The 18,157-nt window shown below is 31.9% G+C and overlaps 1 protein-coding gene across 4 annotated transcripts in view; it reads right to left on the minus strand.

The window, feature by feature from the left end:
• Positions 1-18,157, minus strand: part of LOC114328457 (voltage-dependent calcium channel subunit alpha-2/delta-3) — a 68,877-nt gene that overhangs the window by 11,180 nt on the left and 39,540 nt on the right. For 2 of the 4 annotated variants that reach the window (XM_028277313.2, XM_028277314.2), the window contains 6 exons: positions 15,982-16,193; positions 13,152-13,267; positions 8,765-8,858; positions 6,004-6,213; positions 2,435-2,547; positions 1,695-1,834 (listed from right to left, as the gene is read on the minus strand). In XM_028277313.2, the coding sequence (XP_028133114.1) occupies positions 1,695-1,834; positions 2,435-2,547; positions 6,004-6,213; positions 8,765-8,858; positions 13,152-13,267; positions 15,982-16,193 (885 nt within the window). Of the gene's footprint in view, positions 1-1,694; positions 1,835-2,434; positions 2,548-6,003; positions 6,214-8,651; positions 8,682-8,764; positions 8,859-13,151; positions 13,268-15,981; positions 16,194-18,157 lie in introns of all 4 variants that reach the window. The other 2 variants (XM_028277315.2, XM_028277316.2) reach the window with 2 other exon arrangements.

Genomic DNA, 18,157 nt, shown 5'->3' on the forward strand with positions numbered 1-18,157 from the left:
GGTTTTTTTTCGTTTTTTGATACAGATTTATACATATTTTTCAAAAAAGGTAACACTGTCACTAGAATAGGTAAAAAAATGAAAAATAATTGGGGTTTACTTAATAAAATTTTTCTGTAACGCCATCCATTTTCAAGATACAGGGCGTTGAAGAAAACAAAATTTTACACATTTTTTACGATTTTGCCGAAACTACTGGCAACATTGCAATACAATTTGGCAGGTTTTAAGAGGTAGTTATTGTGCATTTTTTGACATACAATTAAGAATTTTATATTCATCATTGGTGCGCATACGGGTAATGGTCTGAACTTTTTAAAGAAAAAAAGATGGTACGCCACTGACATATTTCAAATTAACAATCATTTTTAAATTCCTCGTTCTATTTGCGACAAAAAATCTATTATCCCATTTTTTCATACGACGCGCCGTTTTGTTGCAAAAAATAAAATATCTTAACGCTTCCAAAGTATTAGAATTAATTTTTATAATGGATGTACGAGTTCATGTACCTATGTAGATGTAGAAACTACTAGAAGTTCGAATGCTTTGTAAGGGTTAAGATCTTTTATTTTTTGAATAAAAATGGCGCGTCGTATGAAAAAATAAGAAGATAGATTTTTTATCACAATTTGAACGAGGAATTCAAAAACGATTGTTAATTTGAAATATGTCAGTGGCGTACTATCTTTATTCTTTAAAAAGTTAAGACCATTTCCCCTATGCGCGCCAATGATGAATATCAAATCCTTAATTGTATGTCAAAACATGCACAATAACTACCTCTTAAAACCCGCCAAGTTTTATTACAATGTTGCCAGTAGTTTCAGCAAAATCGTAAAAAATGGGTAAAATTCTTCAACGCCCTGTATCTTGAAAATGTTGCAAAAAAATTTTATAAAGCAAACCCCAATTATTTTTCAGTTTTTGTATTGTAGTGACGGTGTTACCTTTTTTGAAAAATATGTATAAAATCTTATCAAAAAACGAAAAAAAAACCGAAAAAATGCGGTTTTTTATTTTTAAACGTACGTTTCACCAATTTTAAAAATCTGAAAAAATTCAGGGTGAAAGATTGTGCAAAAATACACGTTATAATTGATTTTCGTAAAAACGAGTGTCTTAGTTTTTTTTTTCAGAGTTTTTTAAAAGTTTAAAATTGTTCTAAAAATTCGAATTTCCCGCCAAAAAATAAAAAAAAATTTTTCATATAGATCTTTTTGAAACTTACAACTTTTTTAAATAAAGTTTTTGGCTAGTTCTTGATGCGGCTAAGATAAAAAATAAACACCTAAAAAGCCTAATTAGGCTCTAGGGGGGTCACGTGACCACCTAGGGGGCTAAAAATTTCAGAAAGTGAGTTCCTCTATATGTGCTAAAAAGTGGCCTATATGAAATTTAAATCGAGTTGGGGGCACTTTTCACCATCTTACCCGGCTAGGCCCTTTATGTTTTCGTCAATAATTTCCCACCTCTACTAGTTTCATCTCTTTTTTTTTTTGTGGTCAAAATAGCAAGTGTTAAATCACCAATCGGTAGAAGTATCGGCCGACCGCGCAAAAGATGGAGTGATAACCTTCCATAGAGGTATCAATCCGCCAATGAACAAGCAGATTTGCTTATAAAGAGGAAGAAGAAGAAGAACAGATTATTTTTGCAAATTATTTTTTCTATATTTATCTGCATACACTTACATTACTAGTGATTTGAGTAAAAAGGGATTGCAGTGCTCCATGGAAGAATTGGTAACCAACCACTGCGACTGGAGCCTTCTTTCCTTGTTCTTCTTTAAAAATGGCTCGACTAACGGTAACCAGGCTTAAACTGGAGTTTCCTGTAAAAAAGTATAATACTTGCAAAAGAGTGTGAGATAAAAATCTGTTATTTATTGTTACATCTGCAATTTACGTAATAGACCTGGATCCCGCGTACCAAAGTTGATTAATAGCAAGCTGAAAACTTTTTAATAGTTTAACGGTGTCTAGTCGGACAAACTTTCATGTACGGGAACACTGAAACAGAGGATGTTTTAATTGTGGAACAGGTTAAAAATTTGTAACGTCAGACTACTAAAACGTTCTATGTATTTTGTCGGACAGCACTTCCAATTGATTTGTTACCCTTTCATTAAACTCTCATGCAAAAACCAGACTGCTATTTTATTACCAACATAATTCCTGTCATTTGTGTTCACCTCCTTGTGTTCAATTCCTGTTCCAGTGTTCCCGTACATCAAAGCTTGTCCAACTAGACACCGTTAAGCTATTAACAAATTTTCAACTTGTTATTAATAAACTTTTTTTGGTACGGGGGATCCAGACCTATAACGTTCAAAGCTTGCATCGACAAATGATCAATTAAAAATATTTCGTGTGTAACTCCAATAGTTTTAAGAAATCAAAAATTAATTATAGAATAAAATTTTATAGCTTACCTGTGTAATGAGGAACGGAGTAGATGAAGTCTTGAGGATCCACATAGTGATGTTCAACAGCACGTCGGTACCAAACTTCATCAATAGCTTTATTGTGAAGAATGTGAAAGTTTCTAGAATCATTCAAAATTATTTTAGAAAATAAAATGGGCAAATAATAACCAAAATCAAAATATTTAACAGCTGTATTAAGAGTATATGTATTATTGTATGGCGCAAAATCTTGGAAACAATAAGAAACAACTTTTAAAAAATTACAAACCTTTATAAATAAATCGTCAAGAAAAATCCTAAAAATATACTAACCTGGTAAATAAACGCAGAACTAGGGAGAAGAAAAAAACAAGAGAAAATAAGGTATGATTAAAAGAACGAAATGGATTGGACATGGATAAGGAAAGTAGGAAAGACCAAAATAATATAACCACACAAGCAATCGAATACCAACCAGACGGAAGAAAAATAAGCGAAATACCGATTAATAGATGCAGAAGAACTGTAAAAGATATCATGAAATAATTGGCCTGATGTGGAGAGAGGTCAAACACAGAGCGAGAAATAGAATAGAATAGAAATATGCTTTATTGTCACTGAAAATTATACAATTTTATGGACAAAGCTTAACATAGAGTCACGAAAAAGATATACATAACAATAACAAATACAATTTTATAAAATTAGATAAATCGTCAATAAAAAAAATATAAACAAGTTCAAAAAGTGAAGTAAAAAAACAAAAACCAATATATTGCAAAATTACTATAAATTGCAAAATTGAACATACAACATAATATAATAAAACGCAAACAAAGGAACTAATAAGTTTAAGCTGCTGTATGTGACACCCAAATATAGATAAATACACTTTAGTTACTTGTACATTACTGTGATTTCTTAGTTAGTCATTAAGAAACTCTTCTACTGAATAATATGGTCTTTTAAATAAATGAGCTTTTGTCATTTTACGGAACTTGAGAAAGGATGTTGCAGATTTGAGTTGTAAAGGGAGATGGTTGTATAGTTTTTTTGCGGAATATAGTATAGATTTCTTTACTAACTCAGAAGACGGGATCGGTAAATAGACATCAAAAGCTGAATTTCTGGTGGAGTAGTCATGATGAGGCCTTGCTGGAAAGACATGCATGTGTTTACGAATTAAGCAAACAGTTTCTAAAATATACAAAGATGGAAGAGTTAAAATTTCGTGATCTTTAAAGTAACTTCTGCAATGGGTTGTTCTTCTGAGGCCAAACAGATATCTTATTGCTCTTTTTTGTAATTTGAAAATAACATCAAATTGGGCAGCTGTACTAGACCCCCAAAAAGGAAGACCATATCGAAGATGAGATTCGAATAAAGAAAAATATGTTATTTTAGAAGATGCTAAATTAAGTTTCTTCGAAACAGATCTTATGGCATAGCAGGCCGAGGCGAGTTTCTTACTTAACAAATAGATATGAAGGGACCATTTGAGGTTGCTGTCTAAAAGAATACCAAGAAATTTTACAGAATCAACGGTAGAGATCTGGCTGCTATTCACAAGCAGGGGTTGAAGAGCACCTTTATATGATAATGCTACCGTTTTATCCACGTTAAAGGAGAGTAAATTAGAGTCAGACCAGGTTTTTATCGTAAGAAGATCAGAAGTTATAGTTGCATGAAGAGTTGCAATAGTTGAGTTGCTCCAAGTGATACTGGTATCATCAGCAAAAAGAAAAAATTTTCCATCGATTTTTAAATTAGTGATGTCATTTATAAAGATCAGGAAAAGTAGAGGACCCAATACTGAACCTTGTGGTACTCCACATATAATGTTTTTGAGACTAGAGTCAGTATCATTTGCTCTAACCAATTGTTTCCTATTATCTAAGTAAGATTTGAACCAATTCAAAGAAATACCTCGAATTCCATAGTAATTAAGTTTTTTAATCAAAATGTTGTGATTTACACAATCAAAAGCTTTGGAATAGTCACAGAAAACAGTGGCAGTATAAAGATTATTGTTTAGTGCTTGGTAAACTTCGTGAAGTACAGAAAACATGGCATCAGTTGTACATTTATTAGTTAAGAAGCCGAACTGATTTTGTGATAAAATATTGTTATCAAAGAGAAAGGACATAAGTCGGGTTTTTATGAGCCTCCCAATAATTTTGGAGAGTACCGGTAGTAGGGCAATAGGTCTATAGTTGCAGGCATTAGATTCTTCGCCACCTTTATAAAGAGGAATAATAATGGCTGTCTTTAGGCACTCTGGAAATTTACCGTTTTCAAAGGAATCATTAATTAGTGACACGAGGAGTTCTAACACATTATCTGTGAGATTTGAGAAGATTTTTATGAATAGTCCATCAGTACTACAAGATGATTTGCTTTTGATACTATTGATCGTTTGGATCAATTCAGATTTATAGATTGGTCTTATAAAGAATGAATTCGAGACAATTTCTGAATTAGGGAGATAGGAAATGGGATCTTGTTGAGACTGAATAGTTGATGTTATATTTTTACTCACGTTAATGAAGTATTCGTTTAGATTTTCAGGGTTTGGAAGGGCAAATGTTTGAGCTGCGTGGGTTTTATTTCGAAGATCGTTTATTATGGACCAAGTTTCTTTTGTAACACTTTTGGAGCTTCCCAGACGATTTTGATAGTAGGCTTTTTTAGCTGATTTGATGAGTTTTAGGTATGTGACCCTGTAATTGGTGATATATTGAGTGACAGAGACGTTGGTAGTAAATTTCTTGATATAAAGTAGTGAACGCATATTTTTTGCTGATATGCGGATACCTTTGGTAGTCCAGGGTTTGCGACGTTTTGGCTTAATCGTAATTAAAGGAAATGCCTTATTGAAGATACAGATACATAGAAAGGAATAGTAAATACTTATAGAGGAAATTTCGAAGAAATAAAACAAAAGAACGGGCGCTGTTACAGCCAATCAACCACTTTCACTTTTGGCTATGAAACGCAAGAGCACACAAAGCTCCATAAATAAGAAAGGCCGTAGAGTGAAAGAGAGATTTTAACATTTTAACAAGATTTTAGCATCCGTATGGCTTGCAAATTGTAGAAGCCTCGGAGGTGTAACCAGAGAAGGTTCCCATTGTTTTCATTCTGGTGGGATGTAGAATAGCATTATGTTGTTTCGTATGCCATTAGAGTGAAAACTTTAGTCTTTTTGCTAGCAGTTGCCGCTAGGTCATCTATGCCATTTCGTTCGTTGCAATCCGGGACTGCACGCTGGGATTTGTTTTGGTTGGATCAGAGAGAGCAGCATATGTGCCTCCTGATGAGAGACTAATAAGTTTCGAAACCGGTAGAGGTGATTGCTGCACTCTCTGATTGGACTGGAATATGGTTCGGCTGTATTTTCGTTTTGCAACGAAATTGAAAATGGTTATTCATTTTTGATTTTAACATTTATTGACATACTGGTAGCTACACACTAACCCAGGATCCCAGCAACAGACTTGCATGCGATTTTTTGGGTATAATTGTCTGATATATAGGCATCTGAGATATAAATAGTAAAATTTTTATGGAAATCAAAAGATAAATTTAATACTTACGGTTCCTGTTCTGGAGATTCAATATTTTGTGGGAAGTTCTGCCACCTGGTGAGACCACTGTGCGTAGCCATAAACGCCACCACGATTCCAATCTTTTTCACCAGTTCCGCTCTGCATGTAAAAGAATTATTACATGAGCACTTGCAACATTTGCACAACTCAAAAAAATCTAAGATTTCCTTGAATTCATATCCATCTTTACCTCCATCCCTACATAAAACCTATTGTTAGTCGATTTGTTTATTAAAGGCATATAACAAACAGTTTTTATACAATCAAGCCATACACACAATTATACATGACAAGAACAACAGTTTGCAAGGACAAAAATGGGGCAATTATCAACGAGAAAGAGGAAATCCAAAAAGAGCTAAAATCCAGAAAAAGAACAAAACAAAGATGAAGAAATAATTCACCACGCAGCAGAACAACTAGTTGAGCAACCAACATTGGAAGAAACTATATACGTCATAAAACATCCAAAAAATAACAAAGCACCTGGCACAGATGGATAACTGCAGAACTGATAAAGAGTGGTAGAACATATTTGCTATGGAAGCGTATCCATACACTAATTGATCGCATACGGACACTAGAAGTCATCCCAGAAGATTGGAAAGTAGGAATCATACTAGGGGGAGACAAAAGACTCTGCGAAAATTATAGGGATATAACAGTTTTAAATGTCGTTATATCTGGAATTATATACAGCCGCCTGGAATCGTTTTCGTAAGAAATTATTGGTGAATACCAGTGTGGTATTCCTGAGACTGTGAAGTGTAACGACAAACTGTCCAATACATTGTTGAAGAATGTCCCCGAAGGTGGTTCCCTGGAGTTTTTGATGAGTTCCTGAATGCGACCGAAAATGTTTTAGATTGTATTGATACATTAGATTTTCGTAACAACCCACATACTATAACATTCACAATGTATCTAAAATTAGCCAATTAGCTGCCATGTGTAAAAAAACAAATTAAGTCCTAATATGTAGCATGTTTCATTTTATTAGTAAAAAAGGAAACCAGTTACTACTTACTCTTTTATGTAAGGAAACCATTGTGTAAATTGCAATAACAAATAATAAAAATATTGTCCAATGAATTAATTATTAAACATAATTATACACCCAAATGGCATAACTATTATAATGAAATATTTTCTGTTTTAAATTTCTACTATACGGAATGTTAACATATTTCCAGTATCTTCTTCTTCACGTGTCATTGGCAATCATCATTGCGAAAGCTTCTCGATCTTCTGCAACATGGAATAATTGTCCTGCATTTGACATCTGAGTCCATTCACGAATGTTTTTTAACGAGAAACTGACTTGTTTTTTCCTACATTTCTACGGTCCTCTATTTTGCCTTTAAGGATCAGTTGTAGTATTCTATATCAATTTCTCTTCGCTATATTTTCGAGATAAGACATTACCAAATTGTATCAATCTTATACCAGATATGTAAAAAAATAAAAATTTCGCTCAAGAGTAAAGTTGTTCGCTGCAATATTTAATGAAATGTCCTGAGACGGCTCTGCCTGCGTGCAAATATGGCTTATTAGCGACGGCTTCATTTTTAGTTAGTCTGTTTGTTGTCTTCAAAGAGTTCACATGTCTTAGTAATAAAAATATATAATACAGTCCATTAAAGTCAGCAGTTTCATTCAATTCGGAACAAGGTTGCGTGGGCAGCCGAACAAAAGTACCTTTATTTTTTATAATATTCAAAATTGTTATTATGAAAAGTATTTGTAATAATTATTATTATAAAAAAAATGGTATCTTTGGATGGTGAACTGATTGTAAAAAGCAATAGTTTTAAGTACCTGGGATCGGTATTACAGAGTAATGGAGATGCATGCAGTAGAATTAGGGCTGGATGGATGAAGTGGAAGGAAGCGAGTGGTGTGTTGTGTGACAGAAAAGTTCCAATGAAGCTGAAAGGAAAATTCTATAAAACAGCCATAAAACCGGCTATGATGTACGTAACTGAATGTTGGGCAGTGGAAAAGAAAGAGGAACAACGAATGCATGTGGCGGAGATGAGAATGCTTAGATGGATGAGTGGAGTGACAAGAAAGGATAAAATTAAAAATAAGTATATTAGGGGAAGTCTAGGTGTGGCACCAATTGATACCAAAATGAAAGAGCATAGGTTGAGATGGTTTGGTCATGTTCAACGTCGAGACGTTAATCATCCAATACGAAGAGTAGCTGAAGTGCAGATTCCTGGAAGGAGTAGGAGAGGAAGACCAAAGAAGACGCGGGGGGAGACGATTAGGCAGGACATGTTGGTAAAGGGGATTAATATTGATATGACCCAAGATAGAATTGTGTGGAGAAATGCAATTAGGGAAGCCGACCCCGCATATAGGGATAAGGCAAAGAGAATGATGATGATGATTGAAAATTGTTATTATGAAAAGTTGTTTGGAATTAAATTATGTTTTAATATGCAATTACATCCTTCTTATTGAAAAAAATTGCAAATTTTCACAAAACAAAATATATTAATTTTTCAATTAGAAGGATGTAATTACACATAAAAACATAGTTTTTAATTCCAAACAACTTTCTAACTTAATCACTAAATACTTTATTTGCCGTACAAATTAATTTAATACCAATATATTTAATACCATACCTTGCTGATGCCATCAATATTGACATAGGACTTTCAATAAAAACAAATTTTATTAATTTAATATTACTTTCTAAGTAAGGCGAAAATTACATAAAAATACTGGCATCACTTACCCATTTTCTTCTCTACTGGTGGTGGTGATATTATCGTTAAACCAATCAGTTAACTTGGCATCGGATACCACCTGGCAAACCAATTTTCTGTCACCTAGATACAAAGATTTTATATTATTTAAAAGAAACACCAAATTTAAATTCCATTTTCTATTATTATATTGTCTCTTAGATGATTAAGAATAGACATATTTAACACTAGAGATAGCCCCCTGTCTGTGAAGTCAAAATGAGCTTTGAAGTTCTTTTTTTGGCAAGTGTTGTAATACTACTATAGAAAATTCATTATTTAAATGTGGTTTAAATTCCATTTTAGTCCAGGAACCGAAGCTTTTCACCTCGCAATTTTTACAGAATGGATGGATTGGCTTGAAAATTTGAGAATAAGTAGTGGATAGGCCAAGGATCAAAATCTATATTATGCCGAAAGGCGCTTTTAGCATGGGGGTGGTTGCCACCCCATCTCGGGGGTGGAATTTTTTATTATATTTTGACCGCAAAAGTTGATAAAACATTCATTCTAAGCAAAAAAAGTTCTATACATTTTTTCGATAAAATTAATAGTTTTAGATTTATTCGCTATCGAAAGTGTTAGTTTTATATAGAAAAAATCAATGTTTTTTGATATTATACTCATTTATGATTCACTCAATTTTTGTCGTAGAAATTTTTTTTTTCAAACCAAGTTCTTGGGAATTAAATAACCTACAATTTCATATTTAAACATTTTTTCGTATCTCTGATGCTAATCTTTCTATTCTGAAGAAAATTGCATTTTTTACCAAACTACAAAAATTCGTTATTCGCTTTTAACTCCAGTTTTTAAAAACTAATCATTCTAAGCCAGTCAAACTTCTAGAATATATTAATAATACATAAATTAATAAGAGTGAATAATGACAATGACTAAAAACACCGCTAACTTACATTATTATGTTTCCGATTGGATTTCTCCTTTTTTTTTTCAAAAAAATATATTGATTTTTTAACCGTAACTTTTTTATTTTTTATGTGAGAAAGTTTGATAAAAATGAATTTTGTAGGATTTTACAAGATCTATAAAACTCTTAATAATAAATCCTTTTAGCATCCTCAGTCACAAAGGGAGGTGATTTTTAAAGGGGTGGTAAAGGTGGTTTTTGCATGTTATTACAAGTTTTAATTGTCAATAGCTCACTCAGTATTTTCCATAGAAAAAAAATTTGTAAACCAATTTCTTGGGAATTAAATAGACTACAATTTCGTATTTAATCATTTTTTCGAATCTCTGATGTTAATCTTTCTATTCGGAAGAAAAGCGCATTTTTTACCAAATTACAAAATTCGTTATTCGCTTTTAACTCCATTTTTTTTAAACTAATCATTCTACCCCGGTCAAACTTCTAGAACCTATTAATAATACATAAATAAAGAAGGTCAATGACTAATTTTAATTAGAGTGGTGATTAGGGGGTCCTTTCCAATCACCTTTTCGCTGAAGAAAAAATAGGGAGTGACATTCTTTTCATTATGTCACTTAATTTTTTAGCTAGAGACTTATTTTTCATTCTTGGAGATAGATATTTTTAAATACTTTAAATTAGTTCAAACAAGTTATCCTCGAAAAATTCATAGTTTTCTCGTCCTTTGACTTTGAAACTACAATATTAAGCATTTGACGAAAAAGAGCTAACATAATAAAGTATAGCTCGATTATTATTGGTCATAAAAAAATTTAAAAAAACCGTTTTGTTTATTTTTTCAAAAGATACATTTTGTTAAGCCAAGTTGTTTTGATAAAACGAAAACTTTTTGAGCTATTAGCAGAAAACTATTAAAAACATTGATTTTTTCGATATAAAACTAACACTTTTGATAGCGAATAAATCGAAAACCATTAATTTTATCAAAAAAATGTATAGAACTGTTTTTACCAGAATTAATGTGTTTACCAACTTTTGTGGTCAAAATATCATAAAAAATTTCCACCCACGAGATGGGGTGACAACCACCCCCATGGTAGCCTTTCGGCATCATATAGATTTGGATTCTTGGACTATCCACTACTTATTCTCAAATTTTCAAGCAAATCGATCTATTCAGCTATAAGCTTCATTACTTGGACTATTTATATGCGCTAATCTGTCTTTGTTACTATTGATTCCTACACACGTAAAATATATGTACAAAACATACAATTCCTACCGAACAGCGCGATCATGCACTAATCATCGTCTTCTATCTATCCAATTAGCCTTCTTCTGTCCATCTTTTGACATAAGCCTCCCCAACACTTCTCCATTCTTCTCTGTCTGTCGATACAGTCATCTACTTAGAGCCCACGTCATCCACAGTCATCATACAGTCATCCACAGTCATCCACAGTCATCATACAGTCATCCACTTAGAGCTCCTTGATAGCATCTGCCCATCCCATTTGGGACCTTCCTCTGACTCATCTATATTCCCACGGTCTCCAATTTATAAGAACTTTCTTCCATCGGTCTTCTTTTTGTCTTATATTGTGTCCTGCAAATGTCCATGTCAATTTTTCAACTTCTTGTCTAACATCCCTCACTTTTGTTTTCTCTCTTATCCACTCGTTTCTCTTTTTATCCATTAGTCTTATGTGCAACATTTTTCTTTCCATCGGTCTCTGGGTTTTTATGATTTTGTCCATGCTGCTTTTGTAAACGTCCACTCCCACGTTTGGAAACAGTGAGAACAGTGAGTGCGCATTGTAGTCTAGAGAAATAAGATTTTTCTCGTGACACATCCCCCTCCAGACCGAAACCAAATTTTTTGAGTAGTATGGACATCTATAACAATAACCTATATTTATGTTTCCTGCAGCCTATTTTGATGATATACATAGTTATAAACAAATGAAGATCAAAAAACCGTAAATTTTCGTTTCTTCGTCTATTACTAAAAAGTAAAGCATTCTAAACAAATTTGAGAATAAGAAACTCATAAATCATATAAAAAACTTCAATATGGCGTTCGCTGAATATGTCTATCCTTATTTGTTGCTTAGAAAATTGCAAAATAAATCATACATTTTGAGGTTTTATAAATGTTCATAACCTATGTAAAAAAATTAAGTTAGAATCTAAGACTTCGTGTGCTTAAATTATATTTTAAATTTCAAAGCAATAGTTTAAAAGTTATTTAATTTGTTTATCCCAAATTTTTTGCAACACTGTAAGTTAAAAATTATGAGGTTACAGTATCACTTCGGACAGTTTATGAAAGAAGAACATTTATACTATTAACTTAATTTAAAAAAAATGACAAAAAGTAATTTTAAACAGTGTACTTTGCAAAAACATGTCGATTTTTTGCTTTTTTATAAACAATTAAAATAACTTTTTAACCGTTACCCGTAGAAAAATTATTTTTTCATATTTAGTAATACTGAATTTTTATACACATTTAGAAAGAAAAACAATTCTCCTAGGACAATTAGGGACGAAGTCAGCCCCCCCCCCTTTTTAATTCACACATGTTCTTGCAAAATAATTTTGCAATATTTAGAATTTTTTTTGTCATTTTTTTAAATTAAATTAATAATGAATATCTTCTTCTTTCATAAACTATCCAAAGTATTACTGTAACTTCATCATTTTTTGAGTTATAGTGTTGCAAAAAAATTAATTTGGGATAAACAAATTAAATTTAGGGTATGATTTAAGCACCAGAAGTCTCAGCATTCCGTGTAATAAGAAGGTTCTAAGTTAATTTTTACATAAGTTATGAATATTTATAAAAACTCAAAATTTATTATTTATTTTGCAATTTTCTAAGCAACCAAAAAGTATAGACATATTCAGCGAACGCCATATTGAAGTTTTTTATACGATTTATGAGTTTCTTACTCTCAAATATTTGTTTAAAATGCTTAACTTTTTGGTAATTGACGAAAAAAGCGAAAATTTACCATTTTTGATCTTCATTTGTTTATAACTATGAACATCATCAAAATCGGCTGCAGGAAACATATATGTTATAATTATAGATGTCCATACTACTCAAAAAATTTGGTTTCGGCCTGGAGAGGGTTGTGTCACCAACAGGATATTTTTTTCCTTATTTCTCTGAACTAATTGATTGTATACGTTGGTGTTAAAATGTTGTGGATATGTTTTGTTTTTAAGGATGCAGCTTAGTTGCTGATCTCTGCTGTTTGGTTTTCCTTATTAAGTTTCATCGTCTTAGCTATTTCAATTAAGCGTAAATGGTATTATAAATCTTGATTTTAAATAACCCTATAGGAAGAAGTTCAAGGGAGTTAAATCGGGGAATTTTGCGGGCTATTTAGTAAAACCTTTTCGTCTAATCCACTACTTAGGAAAGCGTTCATGGAATTATATAATATTATTATACATATTATAACAGTTTCACTTACACTCAGATTCCTTAGACCATTTCCAACCATGTCTCTCCATCATTTGAAGAAAGAAGACCAACTCTTCTTCGGGGTTATCAAAATGTTTCTTATTGTCTCGGTATCGACAATAATGCCTGGAATTATTCGTAATATTAATTATATAGATAATTTTTTGCAAGTTATAATGCCAAAAATGTTGTTAAGTGCTTACCTAAGGTTTCTCAAAGTAGTTGAAAAGAACAAGTGAAGAACAAACTGAAATTGGGGGAAGATTGTAAACCAAGCCATGAGTCTGCTTGGTTTGAAGTGCTAATATATGTACTATTTAATAATATATGTATTATTATTATTATTAAGCACGTAAAAATTTTAAGTAAACCGAATACTTGTGCATTGGAGGAGAACAAAATAGACCAGGGCGCATCTGTAAAAATATTAGTACATTTGGACGTTGAGAGGTCTCACATTTTTTTGCAGAAATTGCTTGGAAATAACTCGTATAATAATAATTGAGTTATTCTCCCACTCAAAAAGGTTCGGAACATTGTTTAAATAATCAAAATGTCAAAAAATTAAGGAAAAATTCGATTTTTTTCTTCGTTTTTTGATTATAACTTTAAAAGTATTCATTTTCGAGAAAAGTTGAACTAACATAAAAGTTGCCTAATTAAATTTCCTACAGTATAGCATTAGTTAAAACATTTTAAAACTGTCATCCTTGTGGCAAAATAGCAATAATTGCGAAAAAAAAACACAAAAAAACAAGTATTCGCATTTTACGTTTTTCAACCATTCATGCTACACATAGGACCTTCATGTTTTACTAAGAAAAACTATATGATATAATAAAACACTTTAAGTGTAGTACTGTGAATTTCATTAAGATCGGTTCGATAGATTTTGCAAAATAAATTTTGAAATCCAGCTTTCGCAAAAAATATTCATTTTTTCAAAATGTTGCAGGACTGAAAATAAAGCAGATAGCAAACTGATTTTTTTTTACATATAGAAGAATACTGTTTCTTTCATTTGAAATTTGCAGAATTAAAATCGGTTAATTATCACAGCGTCAGGAATTTTTTTAAATAAACATTAATTTTTGGTGGTACGCGCAGGATAGCGGATAGTTTGCTCTGATTGGGCATTCCAGTGACCTTTGATAATTATTGATACATTTTAATTTTCAGTACATTTCGATATAAATAAATAAATTTGTTTATTGCAAAATAAAAACACATACTCTATCCTTTGAAATTACACTTTTTTTAGCAAAAACTTTCTTTGTTCATATATTTTAATTTAGAGAATAAAAGTTTATTATTTTTAAACACATGCAATTGTTCAAACAATATTTCACAAACAATAATCAAATTAGTTTGATTTTTGTGGAATTAAAATATTAAAATACAACAAAATATAGAGTAAGAAAATAATATTATGTTAGATATAAATTGGCAAAAATTTTAGTGGAAATCAATGTTAGTGGAATCAGACACCGCTGTCCTGCGCATAGCACCAAAAATTAATGTTTATTTAAAAAAATTCCTGACGCCGTGGTAGTTAATCGATTTTAATTTTGCAAATTGCAAATGGAAGGTACTGTATTCTTCTATATGTAAAACAATTTCAACTTGCTATCTGCTTTATTTTTAGTCCTGTAACATTTTGAAAAAATGAATTTTTTTAGCGAAAGCTGGATTGCAAGATTTATTAAATCGATCTTAATGAAATATATAGTATTGTTTTATTATGTCATACAGTTTTTCTGGGTAAAATATGAAGATCTTAAGTGTAGCATAAATGGTTTAAAAGCGTAAAATGCGAATACTTGTTTTTTTATGGTTTTTTTCGTCATTACTGCTATTTTGCAACAAGGGTGACAATTTTTAAAACGTTTACCTAATCCTATATTGTAGGAAATTCAATTACGCAACTTTTATGTTAATGCAACCTTTCTCGGAAGTGAATACTTTGAAAGTTATATTCAAAAAACGAAGAAAAAAATCGAATTTTTCTTTCATTTTTTGACATTTTGATTATTTAAACAATGTTCCAGACCTTTTTGAGTGGGAGTATAACTCAATTATTATTATATGAGTTAATTTCAAGCAATTTGTGCAAACAAATATGAGTCACCTCTCAACGTCCATCTCAAAACAGATGCGCCCTGGACTAAAAAGATCTCATATTAGACCATGATAAAGGGCTACTGCGATTACAAATATCTAGGTATTAATATTTTGCACGATGGAACATTAAACAAAGCTGTAGGAGAAAAAAATACGTCTGGTAGAAAAGCCATCACACTGTTACACAGTATTTTATGGGACCAATACATCAGGAAAAAAAATAAAAAGAGGATATATGATACTATAGTAAAAAGTATCACTCTACACAGTTGTGAGGTATGGCCACTGAAAGGAAGAAGACTGGTAATTCTGACAGCAACGAAAATAGACTTTTAGAGAAGAGTAACAAGAAGATCTAGAATAAAAAGGATTACCAATGAACGCATTGGAGAAATAATAGGAATCAAACAAACAACCGCGGATGACTTATCAACAAAACAACTTATTTGGTTCGGACATATACAAAGTATGGATGAACAACGAATTCCAAGGAAATACTGAAATAGCAATCAGAATGAAAGAGAAAACGAGGTAGACCAGGAAAAAGTTGGAGCGAAGGAATAGACAAAGAGCTGAGAGAAAGAAGGTCTAGAGAAGAATCTATGGAACCGAGTGAAGTAGCGATTGGAAGTGAAAACGGACATGCAGTAGTAGTAAAAATTTAAGTCATATAAAGGTGTGTTTACATATTATTAAAACAATTTGTATAAGCTACCTACCAGTCAGGGTGAATAGTCCAATTGCCAGCAAAATACCGCAAAAGTGGTTTTTTATCGGGCGGTTGAGACAAAGTTAAACGATGAATGTCGTTTTCAACTTTGGGCTCAACTCGAGCATAACCATATTTCTTTGGAAGTGATATGACAAGACTGAAAGGTGTACCATTTATACCTCTATAGAAATAGTCTCTGGTCATAAACGTAATGCGTCTCTGAAAAAAGAATATAAAGTTTAGCTTCACACATAAATATTGCGTTACGTGTGGATATTATACAATTTATTATTACACTTATCAAAACGAAAAAGGAGCCACTTACAAAGAGGTTCGTAGTTTTGAACTAATTCTTTTATGATTATATTATTTGTATTTTATTACAGCTAAGGCTTTTCGCCATAAATATAGCAAAGTTTTTGTTACTGACCTGTAAATTTTCTTGTGGAAAAAAAAATAAAAAAAATGATAAATGTGAAAAATTCGATATATTTTTTTAATAACAGCTTTGCTAAAAATTATTTTAAAACAAAACTAATAGCATGTATGGGCTCCTCTAACTCGCCAAACTTCTACACAAAGTCCAGGTACGCTTTCAATCACATTTCGAATAGTCTCTAGATCTAGTTGTTCCCATTCTTCCACGAGAACCTTCTCGACATGTAGGTTTCTTAGTGGTTGACTACCCTTCAAGCGCTTCCCTAATATCCACGAGGAAAAATTTCCTGTAGTTGGCTGTATACCATTACAAAAACATAAAATCCTTTATAAAAGGTATATTTGTTAAAATCCCTATACAGGGCTACATCAAAGACAGAACTAGCTTTCGATCGGTTGACCGATCATCATCAGTGCAATCTTAGAATCTACATGCTAACCACCAAAGTAAAAATATATGGGTAAAAACCCTTTACAATTGATCCGTCATCGGAACATATCTTATTCATCCATAACATATTTTATTCATCCATGTTATAATTCACATCTTTGTCATATGTTCCGATGACGGATCAATTGTAAAGGGTTTTTACCCATATATTTTTACTTTGGTGGTTAGCATGTAGATTCTAAGATTGCACTGATGATGATCGGTCAACCGATCGAAAACTAGTTCTGTCTTTGATGTAGCCCTGTATAGGGATTTTAACAAATATACCTTTTATAAGGGATTTTATGTCTTCCCTAATATGTTCATTGGGAATTAAATCTGGACTCCTCGCTGGCCATTTCATAGCCTAAATATCGTGGGTACTCACATAATTTTGCACTATCCTCGCCACGTGCGGTCTTGTATTATCTTGCTGAAGAATAAATTCTGGTTCAATTGATGTGTTCTTCTGCAAACAAGCATTTAGTTCTACGATGTGCAAGAGTCAAAGGAAGTACTCTAGCTGGCCTTCTTGCATTCAACCCATGTTCAAGAAGCCTATTACGTATAGTTTGAGTATTTACTCTTGTACCCATAGCTTGTACCAACTCATTTTGTAGTGTTCGAGCAGTACTTCGACGATCTCTGACTGCTTATAATTATAAAAGTAGACTCTCTCTAGCTGTAGTCATCCTTGCAGGAAGCTTATAAGATTGTCTTCTAATAACTTCATACATGTCATATCTGGTCCAGGCTCTATTTATCGCAGCACGACTAACACTACTTAACATTTCTGCTGTAAGGGGTCTTGAACGACCTTCGTGAAGTATATTGTTGTTATGCTCTACTTTATCTCTTTTATTAGATTGATTAGCAAATTCTTAATTTAATTAATTACTCAATTATTTTAATTACTGCCTAAGTAAAACAAAACCAAATTCAAATTAAATTTTCTAATAAACTTTATTCTCAGGGCTAATTTTGTATTCGATGCAATACCTTCAATTCGTGGCTTCTAGTATCTCTAGTTGCTTACTCCTTCCAGGATAAGACAGGGAAATTAAACACATTCAATATCATGTAATATATAAATGCAATCTATTATTTATTTATCTAATATGCCGTATAAATAAGATTTAAAAAAAAATACTAAAATTTAAATTTGTTGCAACAATTTCTCACTTAATAAATCAAGCTTTAATTCTGATGTCTCCTTGTTTTAACAAAAAAAAATTATTTAAATAAATTATTATTTATTCATACTAAATTTAATAAAATTTACTTTTCTCCTTTTGAATTGATTACTTAAGGTTGG

The sequence above is a fragment of the Diabrotica virgifera genome, chromosome 7 (assembly GCF_917563875.1).
Source record: "Diabrotica virgifera virgifera chromosome 7, PGI_DIABVI_V3a".
In the NCBI taxonomy this organism is placed as follows: domain Eukaryota; kingdom Metazoa; phylum Arthropoda; class Insecta; order Coleoptera; family Chrysomelidae; genus Diabrotica; species Diabrotica virgifera.